Source organism: Mus musculus, chromosome 6 (assembly GCF_000001635.26).
Source record: "Mus musculus strain C57BL/6J chromosome 6, GRCm38.p6 C57BL/6J".
NCBI classification, from domain to species: Eukaryota; Metazoa; Chordata; class Mammalia; order Rodentia; family Muridae; genus Mus; species Mus musculus.
Genome location: NC_000072.6, coordinates 36,898,352 through 36,916,332, shown reverse-complemented (window position 1 = coordinate 36,916,332; position 17,981 = coordinate 36,898,352). Strand labels below are relative to the sequence as shown.

Here is a 17,981-nt window from a genome sequence, read left to right as displayed (position 1 = left end):
TAATGAAAAGATCGAAGCATTCCCAGATTATAGGATGGTGTTTATAACCTAAGCCACAATGCTTTGTCAGCATGCATTTTATGACTTACGGGCTCAGGGAAATAGCTTGACATGGCAAGTGAACATAGATAATAACTTGGGTGACAGCTATCATTACAGTTCTGCCCTTGAAGTTTTCTTTTACAAGGAACTTGTACTCTGGCCAAAGCAAATCTTATGTTTTATAAAGGTATTTTTGGTTAGGTAGTGTGTGTGTGTGTGTGTGTGTGTGTGTGTGTGTGTGTGTGTTTGATATAGTAGATTTGCTTTATTCATACTCTCTCCTATTTAATAATGAGGAAAAAAATTGTGTTTATCCAAGTTGAACAACTCCTCCCACTATTCAGATTTTCCTGGAAAAAATACTATGAGGTATTGAACCCATTGAAAATGGGTTTTTCTTAACCATTGCCATGTCGCTTGGCCCACATTGTGGGGCAGAAGTCTGAGCTGTCATGTACTCTTACTGCAACAGGTATCATATGGGATGCCACACCTTTGACAGCATCTAGGAAGAAGCAGGGGAAAGATCATTTCTATTCCTATAGTCAAGATCCTGGTTAGGTGTAAGTCCTGAACCAGGCAGGTTAATCTTGCCCCGTCGCCCTCTGCCCGAGACACTATAAAGTCAGGGAAGGATAGCAGATGCCCGAGCTCCTGCTCAAACAATGGAGTTATCTGGTGTGTTGTGCAGTTCACTTCACCTTGAGACCAAGCATACTTGGTTCTGTTATTCCAAGGTTGGTGATGTCAACACCTTGACAGGCTTGTTTTCCTCCCTCAGGAACATTTGCACTTTGTGATGGAGATTTCTCACGATGAAATTTTTATTCTGGACCCAGATATGGTGGTGTCACAGCAGGCAGGGACCCCTCCAGGAATGCCTGACCTGGTGGTTGAACAGGCTTCTGGGTGAGTGTGTTTCTCGTCTGTTGGTGCCACCTTGGCTGTGGAATGATCTGGATCTCCTTTGACTTTGGATTTGGTACTCTAATGACATAAAAGCATTTTGAATACAGATTTATTGATGTTGCCTTAAAGTCAAGTAAAGTAAAGGCACTTGGTTCTGTAATTGTCCCATTTATAGAGATATATTTTTTTCCTCCAGTGTTTCATTTTTTGGTTATTATTATCAAAGTACTTTATGCTCATTTGCATATAGTTTATATAGGTAGCTATATTACCCTCACATTTGAGCAGCAATAAAGAAAAATTACACAGATTATTGTACTAAAACACTATTTGAGGGGTTGGACAGATAGCTCAGCAGTTAAAGAGCATGCACTTTTCTTGCAGAGGACCTGAGTTCAGTTCCAAGCCCTCCCATTGTGGGGTTTATGCCACTGTGGCTTCAGGGAGACTGATGCCCTTTTCTGGACTCTGTGGGCACTTAGACTCACATGTGTACATAACCACACATAACCACACACTGTATATATAAATAAAAAGTAACATAAAATCTTTTTAAAAAGAATGTTTGAAACTGAGTCAAAATTGAAAATTAGTAGAAACGTTTACAAAATAAGCTGTCAAGCATTCCCACATACCTTACAGAAGTTCCTAAAGCAAATGACACTATAGTTATATTTGTGGCGCCCAGTTATAAATTCACAGTGCCCAGTCTGTGGTGAGTTTACTAAAGAAATCGGGATCTTGTACCATATCTAAGTTATCTAGAAAACATTTAACAATTCAAAACTACTTCCTGGGAGTTGTTACCTACCAGATACTACTGTCAACATGTTGGAGCCAATAGTGCAAAATTCAGAACAAACAAATGTCTCTGTCCTGGTGAAGTGTAAAACGAAATATCTATTAGCTCCCTGGTGTGTGGGAGTGAAGGCTGAAATACAGGTTTCCCACCAAAGCATATACAGGCACTCATAGCAAACATACATTGTGTGTATTCATAATGATAGAGCATAAACAAGTGTAGTCCCCAGAGAGAATCCAGTTTGATGCCATGCCCTACTAAGGAAGAGGCAGATGCTGGTGCCTACAGTCCACCCCACATAATAAAGACTCTTATAGTTATTTGATGAGGATGGAGCCATCTGTTAAGGCAGCTTTGGACTTTTTCCTCTTTCTATGCCAAGTAGTCAACCCAAAGGGACAGCTTTCTTTTCAGTTAGAGTTTTGTCACTTAAATCCAAACACAGAGTGGCCTGAAAATCCATTAGACCTTGATTTCTTATTTCTCAGCTTCAGTGTCTTCCGGAAACAAAGATGCCAAGAACAAGGTTGGGCTTTCTCGTTTTCTAAACTATATTTCTATGCCCGACTCCTTTAATGCTTCACTCATGTCACATGTAATAAAATTAAGCTGGGAAGAGCCAGCTTAATAATCTTCAAATCGAAATGCCTCATCAATATAAAAAAATGATAAAATCATACAAGTTACTTTCGGGGCTGTTGAGAAATGATGGCTACGAAGTCCGTGTCTAGTAAAAATGGATTCCATTTCTCACGTTTAAGACAAGATCATTATGAGAGAAATGCAGAGTAAGGTGTACAGTTACTATCTGGTGCCATTTTTTGCCCCAGGCTGTCTGACTGGTGGAACCCTGCCCTGAGGAAACGTATGCTGAGTGACAGTGGGATGATCACACCCCACTATGAGGACTCAGATCTGAAAGACTTCAGCCACTCCAGAGTGCTACAGTGAGTCTCCTGCTGTTTTATAAGTATTGCTTTAAGATTATAATATAGTTACATCATTTCCTCTCACCTTTCCTCCCCCCATACTCTCCCTTACACCCCTCCTTGCTTTCTTTCAAATTCACTATCTCTTTCTTATTAATTGTCGTTGCTGCTGCTGGTTGTGGTGGTGGCATGTAACCTGTTCAGCCTGAGTAATATTACTTGTATAAGAGCCATAGAACATCTGACAAAAACCACAAGAGCAGGCATGAGAAGCCCTCTTTGGAGTTGTTGGTCAGGGTTGTCCAAGAGATTCCCAGAACTCTGTAGACTAGGCTATTGTTACTGCCCTTGCTTCTTCCTCAGAGGTTGGAGATAAGTCCCACTGCTGACAACATCACACATGTCAGACAGAGGGCCCAGAGCCTACTAAGCTAGCTCTTGCTGTTTGCATTTGTGCTGTTGTGGTTGCTCGGGAAGAGGGGGCTGAAGCAAAAGCTGTTTTCAGTGGTACGCAAGCTGTCTCATGTCTCTGTGTCACTCTTGACCCTTCCTTGGCTTAGGTTTCCCTGCATGTAGAGTTCTGGTGGATATCCACCTCCTATTTTTCTCCCTTGTGAGCGACCTTGAGACTGTGCACCTGGGTCTGTAAACACTTTTAACTTCACTAGTATTTTTGTTCCTGGAGCCTAGAGCATGTCAGATCCCCCTGTGAACTCCATCCTGAAGACTTACAGAAGAGTTTTGAATAGTTAGGAAGAGACACACAGGTTTTCATTGTGTGACCACTGGGATTTGATGCTTTGTCTTAATTTCTGAATGTAGGTATGTGCTTTATGCAATGTTGTCCACTAGTTGTTTTGTTTTTTTTTTTTTACCCTACAGTGGTGTGGTAGTTTTCATTGTTACCTTGACATCCTTTTCAGTCACCTGAGAATAGTCTTAGGGTGGGATTGTCTAGATCATGTTGGCCTATAGGCCTGCCTGTGAGGAGTTTTCTTTATTATGTTAATTGATGTGGGAAGAGCCAGTCTAATGGTGGGTAGTATTATTTCCTGAGTTTGAGTCTTGGAATTTTATGAATGAAGAGAAAGCTAGCTGAGCAGTCAGCTTGCAGGCATTAATTCATCACTCTCTGCTCTTGAGTGCAAATAAGCTATGACAGCTACTTTCAGGTCCCCCACCTCCATCCTGAATCCCCTACAATGATGGACTGTAACCTAGAATTGTGAGCTACAACTAATGCTTCCTTCTCTAAGATGACACGAGGACACTGGAACAAGGCAGGTGTTATTTGTGTGTAGATGTGGCATGTATGGATAAACAAATATAACTGTGCATATGTGAGCATCGGTGGTATCCTTTTTCTTCAGGTGTGATCATGGTTGGAAAGCAACATGCTGCTTGGAATTTTGCAGAAGAACTGATACTTTGGGCTATGCGAAATCATCTTATCTGCCCATATTTTGCTACAGGAACACGTTATAGAGCGTAATTGTAATAGGTTATAGAGCATAATCGTAATAGGTCACAACTAAGCTTCTTTGCACCCAGTTTTAACTCAGAACAATCATCCCGTCTCAGAAGTTAAAGAAGAACAGTGTCATTTATGAAACGGTTTCTTTTTTTTTTGGTTGAGTACAGGGTTCTAATCAAATAGTGATACTGACTTTAAAACGTTCAAGATTACCTTCCCATCGAATAACAAGATTATTTAGCTTCTTAGGAGTCCACAGTTAAATGAAGAGGCAAGACACTGCATTGTTTCTTAAGAAAGGCTGGAGGCAATTTCCCCAAGACAAAGGGAGAAAAATGAGAAATCTCAAGCTAATTATTTCATTGGCAAAGGTTCTACGCAGGCACCCCGAGGGCAAAAGGAGACTTCATTTTAATTACTTCCCTGTATGACCTCTTATTTTTTATGTGAAGAGGAGAAAGGAAAAAAAATGAATTGCTATGGGTTTTCTCTTTTTAATTAAACCGTGTTGTTGGTTCCGGTGGCTTTTTGATTGCTTACAATTCAGAGTGTTTTTCCATTTCCTTTTTGTACAGAATTAGGGCTTGTGAAGGAGAACGACTCAGCCATCCGTGAATGGCTAAATAAGTGGCCATCTATCTGTGGGCAGCCTTATTGGAAAATTAGACTTTTAATTAGCTGCAGAAATAAATATTAAGCCTTTACAGACCAGCTGAGTGTTTCAGTGTGTCTGTAGTTTCCAGAGAGTGGACCATTATTTCAGTCTAGACTTCTGTAGTCATTGTCCTCCAGAAAGCATACTCATATATACGTCGTAACATGTGAGAAGTTGTTTCTGAAATAGGTGACATTCTTGCCAAGAATGTCATACATATAGCACTCCCATAACAGCCTATGTCGGAATGAACTCTTAGTTTCGCCTGTGTTTCTCTGACCCACAGCAGATACCAAAGTGCTTTATTTAAAGTGGTTCAGTGTTTGCAAATAATTCACTTCTTTAATCTACATGCTATCTAATATGAGATAAACACTCTATAAGTACTTGTAGTACTGGATTATTTAGGGAAGAATAAGATGAGCCATTCATGTTCACTACAAATAATATTTTACTGAAATAGTTTGTTATCATTGCTTGATTGAATCCATGGATCTCCGAACATGGAGCGCTCATTGTAGAGTCTTTTTCACTAGTTGATGAAGGAGGTATCATTCCTGGCAGGTGAGTGTGGGCTGAAAGGTGCCTGAGCATGAACCAGAGAACAAGTCAGTAAGTAAGCCCAGAAAGCAACATTCCTCCTTGGTTTGTGTTTCAAGCCCCTGCTTGAGTTCCTATCTTGACATCCCTTTATGATGAACTATGACCTGGAAGTATTAGCCTAAACCCTTTCCTTTCCAGTTACAGCATCTTGATAGATGTGTCTTTTTGGGTTGGTGTGTGTGTGTGTGTGTGTGTGTGTGTGTGTGTGTGTGTGTATTTTCACAATAGAAATATTTAGGAATAAATACATGGAAAGAACATGAGGAATTATTGCAGTGAGACTGGTATCTGCTAGAGCAGCCTTAAAGGCTCAACCAACATGGAAACAAAAACAGGTTTAATTCCACCCTCTTGATGATATTAAGTAACCAATTCCTGAAGAACAAATCAAACACATTGAAGCTAACAAGTATTATCTATCAGAATTTGACATGTTAAAAACATTCACAGAATGATTTGTGACTCTAAATCATTTATCAATAAAAGGTATTGCATGCAAATATGCCAAGTATTTCATTTGACAGGAGAACATCAGTAAAGAAGAAAGACGAACTTACTGCAGCTTGCTGTGCCAGAGCTGATTGATATCTACGGGAGGCTTCCCATATGGAGGCTTCTTTTCTGAAGAGAAAGAGAGGAGGAGAGGATGGGGAAGGAAATGGAGGGAGGGAAAATTGTGGTCGAGATGTAAAATTAATTAATTAATTAATTAAAAAGAATAAAGACATAGGGAGAAAGACAAACAGTAAAGATAATGAAATAAATGACTAAGAATTACGTTGAAAAAAATAGAGTTGATTCCTTGAGAACATAAACAAGAGAGTCAATATTCCCCTCCCTGCCCCCCACCCCACCCCCCAAGGGATGGGGCAAAGATGACTAAGTGCACAGTTTGCTCCAGCTCCTTCTTCCTCCACAGCACTGAGCTCAGCCCCAGGCTTTTCCCTGGCCAAAGACCCCCTTGGATCCTCTTGGTATTTTCTCATTGTTTTGAGCCCTGTGTTTCTTAGATGCCTCATTCTCCATCCTTGTTCAAGAATGGTGAGAGGGAAGCCAAGAACAGGGAGAATTCTGTTTGTCTCTGCTGTGTCTTATTGAGTTCATGCTGTGTCCATTTAGCATCATGGGCATATGGGGCTAGGTATGTTCATGCCCATGCACACTGCCTTCAAAACCTGAGAACAGAGTACAGGGCAATCTTGGAGTACTGATTTTGAAATAAATTGGCAAGAGGTTCTGGATACATTTTCCTGTTAGGATCATAATGAATTTGCTTTAAGGTTTCACAAATTAGTTGGTGTGTGTAAGAACATCCACTTAAGATAGCATGTGGGTGGAGTTGTAGCCCAGTAAGTAGACTCCTTACATGGCTTGTACAAAGTGCTGGGTTTGATAACAACACCTCATCAACATGTGTTTGCACCCAAGGCTGGTGGTAGGAACATCTCAAGTATGAGATCATCCTTAGCTACACATCGAGTTAGAATAACTTCATTAGACCTTGTTTCAAGATTTTGCTCTTTTCACTAATTATTCCATGATTGCCCTGAGTGAGACTGTATTTTGTTTGGATGGAAGACTTTAAAAGATGCAATTCTTATTTAGGCCTGCACCTTGTATCTAGGCAATTAAATTCTATCAAACAATCTATCTGGAATGCTCACGGTTGCATCTTCGAAACAGGAAAAGACATGAGAACTCCAGCATGCTATGAACACTCTGAAAACATGGAGGACTAACATTTGAGTCCACTGGGAGTTGGCAGGCACAGGACCCAGATATGGACTTAGTTTCCAAGTAGCAGTAACCTTCAGGTTTCAGGTTTTTTGGTTTCTGAGAGCCTCCTAAATTGATGGAAAGGCATGTATTCGTTTATTATATTTATTATAATAATATATAATTATTCCCAAGTCCTAACCCTGAGAGGTCCAAGGAGAAGGAATATCTCCTAAGTAAGAAGGACTGTCTGGGCCCTCGTCTAAGATCCGAGGGTAAGGCTATAGTGTGCAGCCCCAGGACAGGCTGTTACCTGGCAGTAATGAGAAGTGAAATTGAGTTCATTATGAAACCATGGAGACGTCTGTGTCTAAGCTTTTATCTATTACCTTGTGAGCTGAACGAGGCTGATAGATCTCTGTGATTGGCTCAATAGTTCACTTGAAGACAAGAGTCACTGTTAGCAAAACAAAGTGTGTAGCAGAGACTGAAGGAAAAGCCATCCAGAGACTGCCTCACCTGGGGATCTATCCCATATACAGTCACCAAATGCAGGCACTATTCTGGATGTAGTTGTCTACTGAGAGGCTCTGCCAGAGCTTGACATATACAGAGGCAGATGTTCACAGTCAACCACTGAACTGAGTACAGGGTCCCCAAAGGAGGAGTTAGAGAAAGGACTGGAGGAACTGAAGGGGTTTGCAACCCCATAGGAAGAACAATATCAACCAACCAGAGCCCCCAGGATCTAAACCACCAACCAAGGAGTACACATGGAGGGACCCATGGCTCCAGCCACATATGTAGCAGAAAATAGCCTTGTTGGGCATCAATAGGAGAAGAGGCCCTTGGTCCCATGAAGGCTCGATGCCCCAGTGTAGAAGAATGCAAGGGCAGGGAAGCTGGAGTAGGTGGGTGGGTGGGGGTTCATCCTCATAGAAGCAGAGGAGAAGGGATGGGGTAATGGGTTTCTGGGAGGGGATTGGGAAAGGGGATAACATTTGAAATGTAAATAAATAAAATATCCAATAAAAAATGACTAAGCATAAAAAAAAAAGAGTCACTATTAGCAAGCTTGAGTAATGGTGTGTGAAGTCTCATTTATGATCTCATTTTACTTCTAGGAAACACACTCACCTACTGAACCAACTAATATTGGTTACCTTCAGTACCCAGGAAAGGCACTGAAGATACAAGCCTAAATAAGGAAGGCATTCCCCTTGAAGAGCTTATATTTAGTGGGGGAAATCTTATAGAAATCGTTGGTTATAATTCACTCTGATACATATCACAATGTACATATGCAAAGAGGAAACTAGAAATTAGAATTTGCTCCTTCCCTTATACTCTGTTTTTATTTTTTCTCATATGGAATGTATGAATATTTTTTGATTCTTAAGCATATTTTACTGCACCATTTCACAAGAGCTGGTAAATACCAACTTTTTCTATCTATAACTAGAAATGCCCCTCAGAGAACACTCAGTGATAATTAAAATCACTTTGACTGAATATTTTTAAAAGAGATCTGTAACTAAGAGACCATTTAGGGACAGCCCAAACTCATCATACTTTAAATAAAATATTTGCCCCTTTCCATATCGTTTACAATTTAGAGTCATGATATCAAGACAACAACCCCAAATCCTCCCCCATTTCTAAAAATGTAATCACATGTTCTTGGCTGTACGAGAAATAGCTTCACGCCCCTCTGGTTCTCATCTGCTTTCTTTCCCCAGTTTCCTCTCAAAACATTAGGTTATTACCGGAGCCTAGGGAAGGTAGGGATTGTGCTTCTTGTCAAAGCTCCAGGTTTCCAGAGGGAGACAGATGACTGGGTGAGGATTTGGACTGTTGAAATATCCTTTGAGCATCATAGTCAGATAAGCAGGAGAAAATTAATCTTCTTAGCAGGGTGTGGGTTTTGCTGGGCTGTGAGATGGAGTCAGGGTCCTCAGAACAGACAGCATCCCTGACATGTGTTTTGGGGAGATAGTTGGGTCCCCTACCTGCTCACCTTTGCCTGGCCTAAGTCTGATCACCTGGGGTAATCACCCCAGCTGGAAAACATTCAGGAAAGGCACATCTCCCTTTGGTCTTGTTTATCTCCCTGTTGTCCTCAAGTGCTTATGTTTGAGAGCCAAACACACAAGCTATCCTGTCCCTCTAGGTGTAAAAAGCATCTAATAAGATATTCTCACTTTTTTTTTATGACCACTTCTCAAAAAAAAAAAAAAATAGAGACATTGGGGAAATTGAGTCATGCTTTCAAATCCTCCTAGGAGAATAGCCATCGTAGGATCTTGGTTACACAGGTCTTGTTTTGACTGGCGTTGCAAGGGGAAAAAGGTCTAGGGAAAATGTGCGCCAATATTAAAACACACATTGTATCAAAGGCGTTGCCAGGAAATTCTGCCATTCCAGTTTTATTGGTTCCAAATTTTGCCAAAAATTACAGCACTGGAAACATTACTGTTAAGTGGTTCTTTTTTTTTTTCTTTCTTTCTTTCCATTTGAAATAGTTGGCAGTCTTTCCTACTCATACCTGGGCAACAGTGGACAGAATGCATAAAAAGCAACTGGAGTCTTCTTTAAGTCATATGCGATCCCTCATTGAGTAACTTGTGCATTGCTTATTTTGTCCCTGCAACATATTGGGCTATATTTGGAATAGCAGCACATATTGAAGCTCAAGGGTTGAATGAGTGGATGCTGGATATTAGAGAAAAGGCATTCTTGGCTTGGTAGCACAGGCCTGCAGGAAGGCTGCTACTCAGGAGGCTGAAGCAAGAAGATTTAAGATATCTGATGTGTTGCTGTGGTGAATCGAACCCTAATCACACTGCAACAGAATGATAGGTGAAATGCTGAGTGTGTTCATCGAGCTGTGCAATCCATCTTTATGTTGCAAGCTTCAGTACAAAACAATTTGACCTAGAGAAAGTATGTCGTGAAATAATAAAAATATATCCCTATCCCTTAGATGGGTTGTGGCTATTTCACAAGTTCAAAGGTAGGCAGTCCTGATAATGGTTTATGGGGAGTTAGATAAGCCACTGAGGTGAGCTCCGTGGTAAGCAGGGGTAGCCAGAAATGTTTATGTCATGCAGCCTACACCATGAGATGTGCTTTCCATACTACTTGCCTGGGTATTTGGGGTTTTCTTAATTACTCCTTGAAGACATTTAAGTGTTCTTTGAGTGGAGAAGGAGATGACTGGACACACAGGAATCCTAATATCTAGAGCCTGCATATACAGACTCTAGACATTCATAAGTGGATCTAAGTGTGGAATCCTTATGTGCAGAAAACTTGCTGCTTCTTGGCTTGCCAAGTAGGCTGGAAACAGTGGACAGGGACTGCAAGGGACTCGTATGAATGTTATTTAAAAAAAAAAAAAAAAAAAAAAAAACCAAAACCACAGAGCTGGGCAGTGGTGGTGCATGCCTTTAATCCCAGCAATTGGGAGGCAGAGGCAGGCGGATTTCTGGGTTCAAGGCCAGCCTGGTCTACAAAGTGAGTTCCAGGACAGCCAGGGCTATACAGAGAAACCCTGTCTCAACCCCCCACAAACAAACAAACAAACAAACAACAACAAAAAATAAAACCCAGAGGAATGGTGGCTCTGTGTTTATGACCACAAGCTGCCTTTCTTGAGGCCTGGTTTCCACTCCCATCACCCACATGGTGGCTCACAGCCTTCTGTAAGTCTTGTCCCAGGGAACCCAAAGTCTTCTGGCCTCAGTGGGCACTGCATGTATGTGATGCACAAATATGCCTGCAGGCAAACACTCATGAACATAAAAATAGAAATCTCAAATAAATTTAAAAAAAAATAATAAAACCAGAGCCAAGAGGATAGCTTTGCCTTCCACAACAGTTTGCCTCCAGGCATTGTGAGAAGCTGGCAAAATGTTAGAGATTTTTTTTGCGATGGAGCTGCTTCGGTATCATTTAAAACTACATAGCTGTATCTCCATCTCTTCCTGTATGCAGAAGCTGGAGTGCTGTTGGGCCAATTCAAACAAAAGTGTTCCCAAGAACAGGGAGGCTCTGTGCACAGCCCGTCTTGTCTCCCCTGGGAACATCCCTGTGCCAGTACCAGGTGTTCTGTGCCGTGGGATTTTGTACAGTCAGCCCTCTTTAATCCAGTTACAGGATGGCTTTGGCTCTCATCAGTTTTATAAGTGCAGTAGAGATCCAGGGTAGGGAGGATGGTGTCCAAAGCTAAAACAAGTGACCATCCATACAAGGGATACTAGTTCCACCAACTGATACCGCCTCTCTGCTAAAGGGGCAAGTTCTTTAGTCATGATTATTAATAGCCCTTTAGAACATTCTGGAGCTATCAGAAGAGTGGGCACACTTTCACTGGGGCCCAAAACATCATTTCTCCCTTTCTGAATAGGAGCAGAACCCAGCACTGAAGGAGCCAGTTTATTCTTCTCAGAGCTGAATCCTGGGGAGCCCGTTCCACAGGATTCCTACCACATTACTGGACGTGGCAACTGATATTCAGGAAGCAGAAGGGAATGTGGGCCCCAGCCTGGCCTTCCTTCCTTGCTCTCCGCGGATGGTTAGCCTCAGTCCCACATCAAGTTCCTAGTAAATGTCTGGAAGTGTTCTAAGCATCTCTCATCGATGCACCAGTCTGAGTCCTTACCAGCGCTATGCAAACTCTCCGTTGTTCTCAGAGAGAGCCGCGGGCACTTTTCTGGCCCGTTGTCATTATTGTGGTTCCTCTGCTTGCCTTTAGTATCCCTCATCAACACAAATAAATGTAATAGCATGTTAAATTAAAATAAACCACATATTCCCAAAATGCAAACAGATTTGTGTCCCAGACTGAGCTGTGAGTCAGGGCTTCCCAAGTGCTGCTAAAGCATGAGTCTGGTTTCTAAAGGCTATACCCCTGACTCCCTCTGTGTGTGTCTCCTTTGGTTGTATCTTTCCTGTTCCATGTTTCCTTTTTCAGACGCATGCTGACAAATGCTTTTGCAAAGGCTGATTGCTCACAGATTTCAAATGCTTACACGCAGTGTGACAGTCAGATCTCCATGCTGAATAAATAGGTAAACCTGACTCTACCTCCTTTATCTATTACTCTCCTGTGTCAAGGCCCCCTGGCCCTTTTCGCTTGGAAGAAACTCCTTTCTCATTTTGGTTACATTCCTGGAAAGGAACGGTAGGTGGCAGTAACATTTCAATTCAAAGGGTGTTTAGGGGCCTCCAGAAACTGACTAGGAAGAGTTTTCAGGCTGGAAAAGCAAATTGTACAAGCTAATGATGAAATTGCTTTTAAAAAGGATTAATAGATGTAAATGCAAGAATCTATTTTTTAAAAATGACAGTATATTTCGAACACAGCTTTCACACGGGTCATCCGTGGCTGTACTTGCGTGGAGAATTTTGAAGATGGAGTGGTAATTGAGTGGATAGATACTCACCTCAAATGAAGAGCTCACCCGTGTTTGTGATGTGCATTTTGGGACTGTCACCTCATCGACGATGCCCATCTCTGCGCTCCTCCCCCACTCTCTGCCCTTTCCCTGTGTTGGGAGTGAATGTTACCTTTGAGGCCCTCTGGCTGTCCCTGAAGGGGACATGAATAGAGTGTGTTTGTCTCTCTCCTCTCAATGCTACTTTGTGTGGCTGCTGTAGCTTTCATCCTTGCTCTCTCTCTCTCTGTCTCTTTCTCGCCTGAGCTCTTTGACATCTGTGCTTTGTTCATTGTCTTAGAGAAATGAGCATAACGAGAAGGAACAAAAGCAAACAAAGGCGGGTTTGTGTAGCTGATGGAGAGTCTCAAGCAAAGGACTTTTGGTCCTCTTGTCCTTAATTATAGATGCTCTGGGGCCCCAGTAACGGTAACAAAGTTGTACCTTGGACCTATTGGCTGGCTCAGTGTTTCTCAACAAGTCCTCCATGAGACTTCATGGAATGGAGTCCTCTAGGGATAGACACACAGACCTTTGGTGGAAGTTTAAGTGAGAAAAGCCCTTGCCTAGAAATAAGAATCTACAGTTCACTTTCAAAGTGCATTAAGGCACACCTGGGTTTCCTTGATGTAAGTGGAAATCTGTGCCCATCAGCAGGCACTGGGAGCTGCTAAGTCTGCAGCAGCAGCCTTTAACAGTGGAACAGTGGGAACCCAAAGATGGCATTTCTTTAGTAGTAAACAGGACCCTGAAAATGTGCCTGGAAGGAGTGTCCCATGAGAAATTGTTTTCCATTTGAGACCCCTTAGGTGTCTCATAGCCAAGCAGAATACTCCAGGCCCAGATATTTCCAAAAATTCACCATAGCAACAGAGTGTACCTATGTGGTGTGCTTCATTGCAAAAAGATTGTGTTTTACCAAAGAGTGAGAGGTAAAGATGAGGGGAGCCTAGGAAGATCTCAGGACTGTGACCAGGAAAAGAAAGAAAGGAACGAGGGGAGGGGAGGAGGGAGAAAGAGAGGGAAAGGTGGATTGGGCAAGAACATGGAGAGTTGGTAAGAAGCTTCTAATAGATAGGCTATCCTGAAACTCATAGACCAGGCTGCCCTCCACTCTGCCTCCCGAGTGCTGGGATTAAGGGCGTGTGCTGAGTAGGGTGTGTAATCCCTTAGTCTTATGGAAAGTGCTATGTTAGCTACTGGAACTAAGCAGAGTGTACAGCATGCATGCAGTTGCCTTTGGTGCTCGGGCATGTGTGCTGTACACACTGCTTAGTCCCTCTCATGTAGCTTACTGCTAAGACTATTCATAGTGTGCTGAGCAGTGTGCAGAGGCAAAACAGGATCCAGCGCATCAAGAGACGCTGCTTTGTTTCCTGTTATGATTTTGTCGTACTGGGCAAGCCTGTGTGTCTGATGTAACTATCTAAGAGTTCTCCTACCCCATCTACAGTCCCTCTTAGAAAAATACCTCCCTTCTGAGTATTTTCAGAAGATAATTTCTACTCTGCATCTCAGACTTGGCTTTCATACCCATCTTGAATGTTCATTTTAAGCTCATCTCAATGTGGTAACCCCATCCTTCTGATGGTCTCCCACCACGTGGTCATTTATAAATATTAAGTACATATGATGGTGATGCTGAGAAGGGGGACAAGCATCATTTTGTAGATAGTTCTTTTTTTTTAAGTGTGGGGTAGGCTCCTAGTATTCATCCACTCTATCTTGTGTTGACAACCAGTTTCTCAGGGAGGAAATGATGCATATAGCCCGAGGAAGGACAAAGAAGAGAAATTATAGGTGCTTTTAAGTGAATGCTATGAACTGCATTCACTATAAAACAATAAAACATTGTTTTGAGGCTTCAAAAACATATCAAAGAGACTAACATTCAAAATATATAAATCTATAAACCTTAAAAGTTTAGAGCAACGAATGAGAACTACCACAAATACATATCTCCAAGACCTGTTGCAAAGCATCATACGAGGTTATAAAGACTAGAATAGTCATGGCATCTATTACTTTAGCTCCAAGGTCACCGAGGTAAAGCAGTGAAGTGGGATAAGAATTAACACTCTAAGGCATAAGCCTTGACTAACCCATTTTGCTATCATATCTTGTCACTTTGCTCATAGGAAATTAGGCATGTAGTTTTCAGTGTTCTTAGGCCTTGTGACTTGACCTACATGAAAGATAGGAGGTTTTGAATGGAAATTTGTGTATGGGTGGCAGTTTAAGAATGGTCTTTGATCTTGTGCTTTAGGAGTGAAGAATCTAGATACAGTTCTGTCCTATAAAGTATCCAATGGTCAGTGGATGTCTTAGGTCTTATTCCCTCACAATCCTATTCATATAGAATGATCTAGTACAGCGATACATTACAAAAACCTGTAGTTAGACAGTTTTGTATATTCACATGGTTCTGTGGAAAACCTCTATTTCAGAGAATGAACGTAGTCCATCAGAAGTCTAGAGATATTACCTACAACCTTCAACACAGATTTGCTCATTTTGAAATTTTGATTTAAGAATTCAAACATCTTTTGTTTTGAAATCTTTGTGTCTGTATTAGTTGATATATAAGGTAAACTTTCAAAAAAACGTGCTAGTTAATGGCATGATCTTCTACCTAAAACAGTGGATGTTTCTCTGGAGCTTTTCCAACATGTCTAGAAATCTCTATCCAGAAGAAATTGTTCTAGTCCTATGGTCCTTGCAGCCTTTCTAGGTCCTCTTCTGCAGTGTCCCTGAGCCTTCAGTTGCATCCCAGTTGTACTTCAGGGGCTGTGCACCCCGTGGTCACTCACCCTTTGTAGTTTAAATAATTGTGGACCATGTTCTTCACCTGGGATTTCTGCAAACTTCCCAGCAGCCTCTACTGATGTGCGCTCTTTGCCTGCATCTTTCCCATCATCCTTACCTTTGCACGTTTTGATGACAGTGGCTGCTCTTAACAGGAGTAAGAGCATGTGTTTCTCAGCTTCCATTCCTTCATGAGTGGTGATTCAGAGCATTTTTCCTGTTTTCTTTTAGTCATCCGTGTCTTTTGAGAAATGCCAATTATCATCTCTCACTTGGGTGATTCTCTTCTTTTTATATTATTTTTCACTGCACATTGCAAGTTTTGAACCTTATCAGATAACAGTCTGCAAATACTTGCTCACATTCCGAATGTTACCTCTTCATTTGGTTGATCGTTTCCTTTGGTGTGCAGAACTTTTTTGATGTAATAGTCTTGTCTGATTTTGCTTTTGTGTCTATTGCTTTTAAGGTTCCATTTTAGAACAAGTGATAATTTTTATTAATTTTTTTGTGGGTTAGGGGCCTTACATTTATGTCTTTAATCAATTAGAGTTGTTTTTAAATGCATTTTCAATTAAACATGTACTAGTTTCACAGTTATGGAATATGGAGTTGACTCTTGTATGTAAGTAAATTCTAACTTTATTCTTTTACATGCAGATTTTTAGTTTTCTCAGGGTCACTTAAAAAACTCTCATTTCTCACTGGCTGTTCTTGGAGGCTTTGTGTCAAATAAGCCATAGTCAAATCTATGAGTCTTTACTTTGTTATTATCTATTTTCTTTATTTACATTTCAAATGTTATCCACTTTCCGGGTTTCCCCTCTGAAAACCCCCTATCCCATCCCCCATCTCCCTACTCACCAATCCATCCACTCCCGCTTCCCTGTCCTGACATTTCCCTTCACTGGGGCATTGAGCCTTCTTTATTCTTATTCTGTTCCATTTCTGGGTTTGTGCATCTGTTTTTATAGAGATCGTATGTTATTTTGCTTACCGTATCTTTGTAATGTACTTTGTCTTTCTAAACTTTTATACATTTTAGTTAAAGTAGAATTATATGACTTAACCCTTTCTCTTTCTTCCCTCTAGTACCTCCCAGGTTACCTCCCTCCATGTCAAATTGACAGCTTCTTTTTTATATTTTGTAATTGTTATTATATGTGTGTATGTATGTATGTATGTATGTATGTATGTATGTATGTATGTACAATTATATAAATACAACTTGCTAAGTTCATTTTTGTTATTTGTGTGTATATAGTTTCAGGACTGCTCTCTTTGTGTTAGATAACCAATTACCGGACTACGGGAGAGGCTAATCCTCCTTTTCTAAGCAGTCGTTAGCTGCCTGTATTTGTTTTGGGGTGGGACAGCATGAAATTTTTCCCTTTCCATGTTATGTCTGTTGGTATAGCAATTGTTCCAGCTTTGTGTATGCAGCCATGTCTGGAAAGAGTAGTTTACTTTAGATTCAGGTAGTGTGATGCCTCCAGCTTTGTTCCTTTGTTCATGATTGCCTTGGTTTCCTGTTTGTGGTTCTATATTAATTTTAAGATAATGTTTATAATGCATGTAAAGAATGTCTTTGGTATTATATTGAATCAGTAGCTAATCTTGTATAGCTATGATTATGTGTTGTGCTTTCTTCACATTCTTCTATCAATTGTGTATAGTCAGACTTTTCTAGAGAAACCCCCCATATTCTAGAGAATAAAGTCAGTCCTTAAAGTATCTAGAGATATTTCCTAAAATGTTGATTTGAGAATCCAAACATTCCTAGATTACTATAACTTGTTATTCCATGTGTGGCCAAGGTCTCTGAGAGGCCTGCTCTTTTCTGAAGAGAAACAGAGGAGGGATCAATCTAGGGGAGAGGGGAAGTGGGAAAGGAGCTGAGAGGAGAAGAGGCAGGGGAAACGGGTCAGGATGCAATATATAGAAGAAGAATAAATAAATTAATTAAAAAAGAATGCAAGCTCCTTATGTCTGCACTAATTAAAATGTAAGGTAAAATACAAGTTATCCCTAAAATGGTAGAACACATTAAAAGTGTTTTATGTTTTGACATTTTAAATTGTTTACTTCTTATGCTATTTTTTCTTTCCTGCATCAATAAATAGCCTTCTTGCTCTTTCTCTCTACTGCTTTAGCTAAAGGCTGGGTAAGCCCATGCTACTCTAATGCACTAGCTAAACGCTGGACAAGCCTGTGTGCTCTCCATCTCCATGTATTTCCTGTCCTTGCATTCTTCTCTAGACGTCTCAAAGGCTCTATTTCTCTCCAGACTCACCGCTCCGTTCTCACTTCTTCCCTTTTCCAATGCCATGCATATTGAGTAACTCTTCTTAACTTCCTCATGCCCTCATATCTTTGGTATGTGACGCTGGCATTTCTTGTTTGGTTTGTCTTTTTGTGGATCTACGGTAGCTTTTTGATTATCTGTGATAGTTTCATTGGGTATGTTCTTTCCAGGACTTTGTGTGTTTTCAGACCCTGTTTTATCTGCACTCTCCTCTGGAATCTGGTTTAACATCTCAAGAACAGGACATCCCAGCTCAGATTGGGACTTTCTGCCTGAATTTGTGGAAAATGATGTCTCTGTGTC

The 17,981-nt window shown here is 41.0% G+C and overlaps 1 protein-coding gene and 1 long non-coding RNA gene across 18 annotated transcripts in view; one reads left to right on the top strand and one right to left on the bottom strand.

Moving 5' to 3' along the window:
- Dgki (diacylglycerol kinase, iota) overlaps nucleotides 1–17,981 on the top strand; it is a 463,575-nt gene that overhangs the window by 384,623 nt on the left and 60,971 nt on the right. For 14 of the 17 annotated variants that reach the window (XM_006506259.4, XM_011241385.3, XM_006506258.4 and 11 more), the window contains 2 exons: nucleotides 824–951; nucleotides 2,584–2,700. In XM_006506259.4, the coding sequence (XP_006506322.1) occupies nucleotides 824–951; nucleotides 2,584–2,700 (245 nt within the window). Of the gene's footprint in view, nucleotides 1–823; nucleotides 952–2,583; nucleotides 2,701–4,052; nucleotides 8,161–17,981 lie in introns of those variants that run through there. The other 3 variants (XM_030255454.1, XM_017321632.2, XM_017321630.2) reach the window with 1 other exon arrangement.
- Nucleotides 946–12,800, bottom strand: Gm52857. The gene is made up of 3 exons (XR_003956276.1): nucleotides 12,578–12,800; nucleotides 5,972–6,035; nucleotides 946–1,029 (listed from the first exon to the last, which is right to left on the bottom strand). It is a non-coding gene; the product is annotated as a predicted gene, 52857 (long non-coding RNA).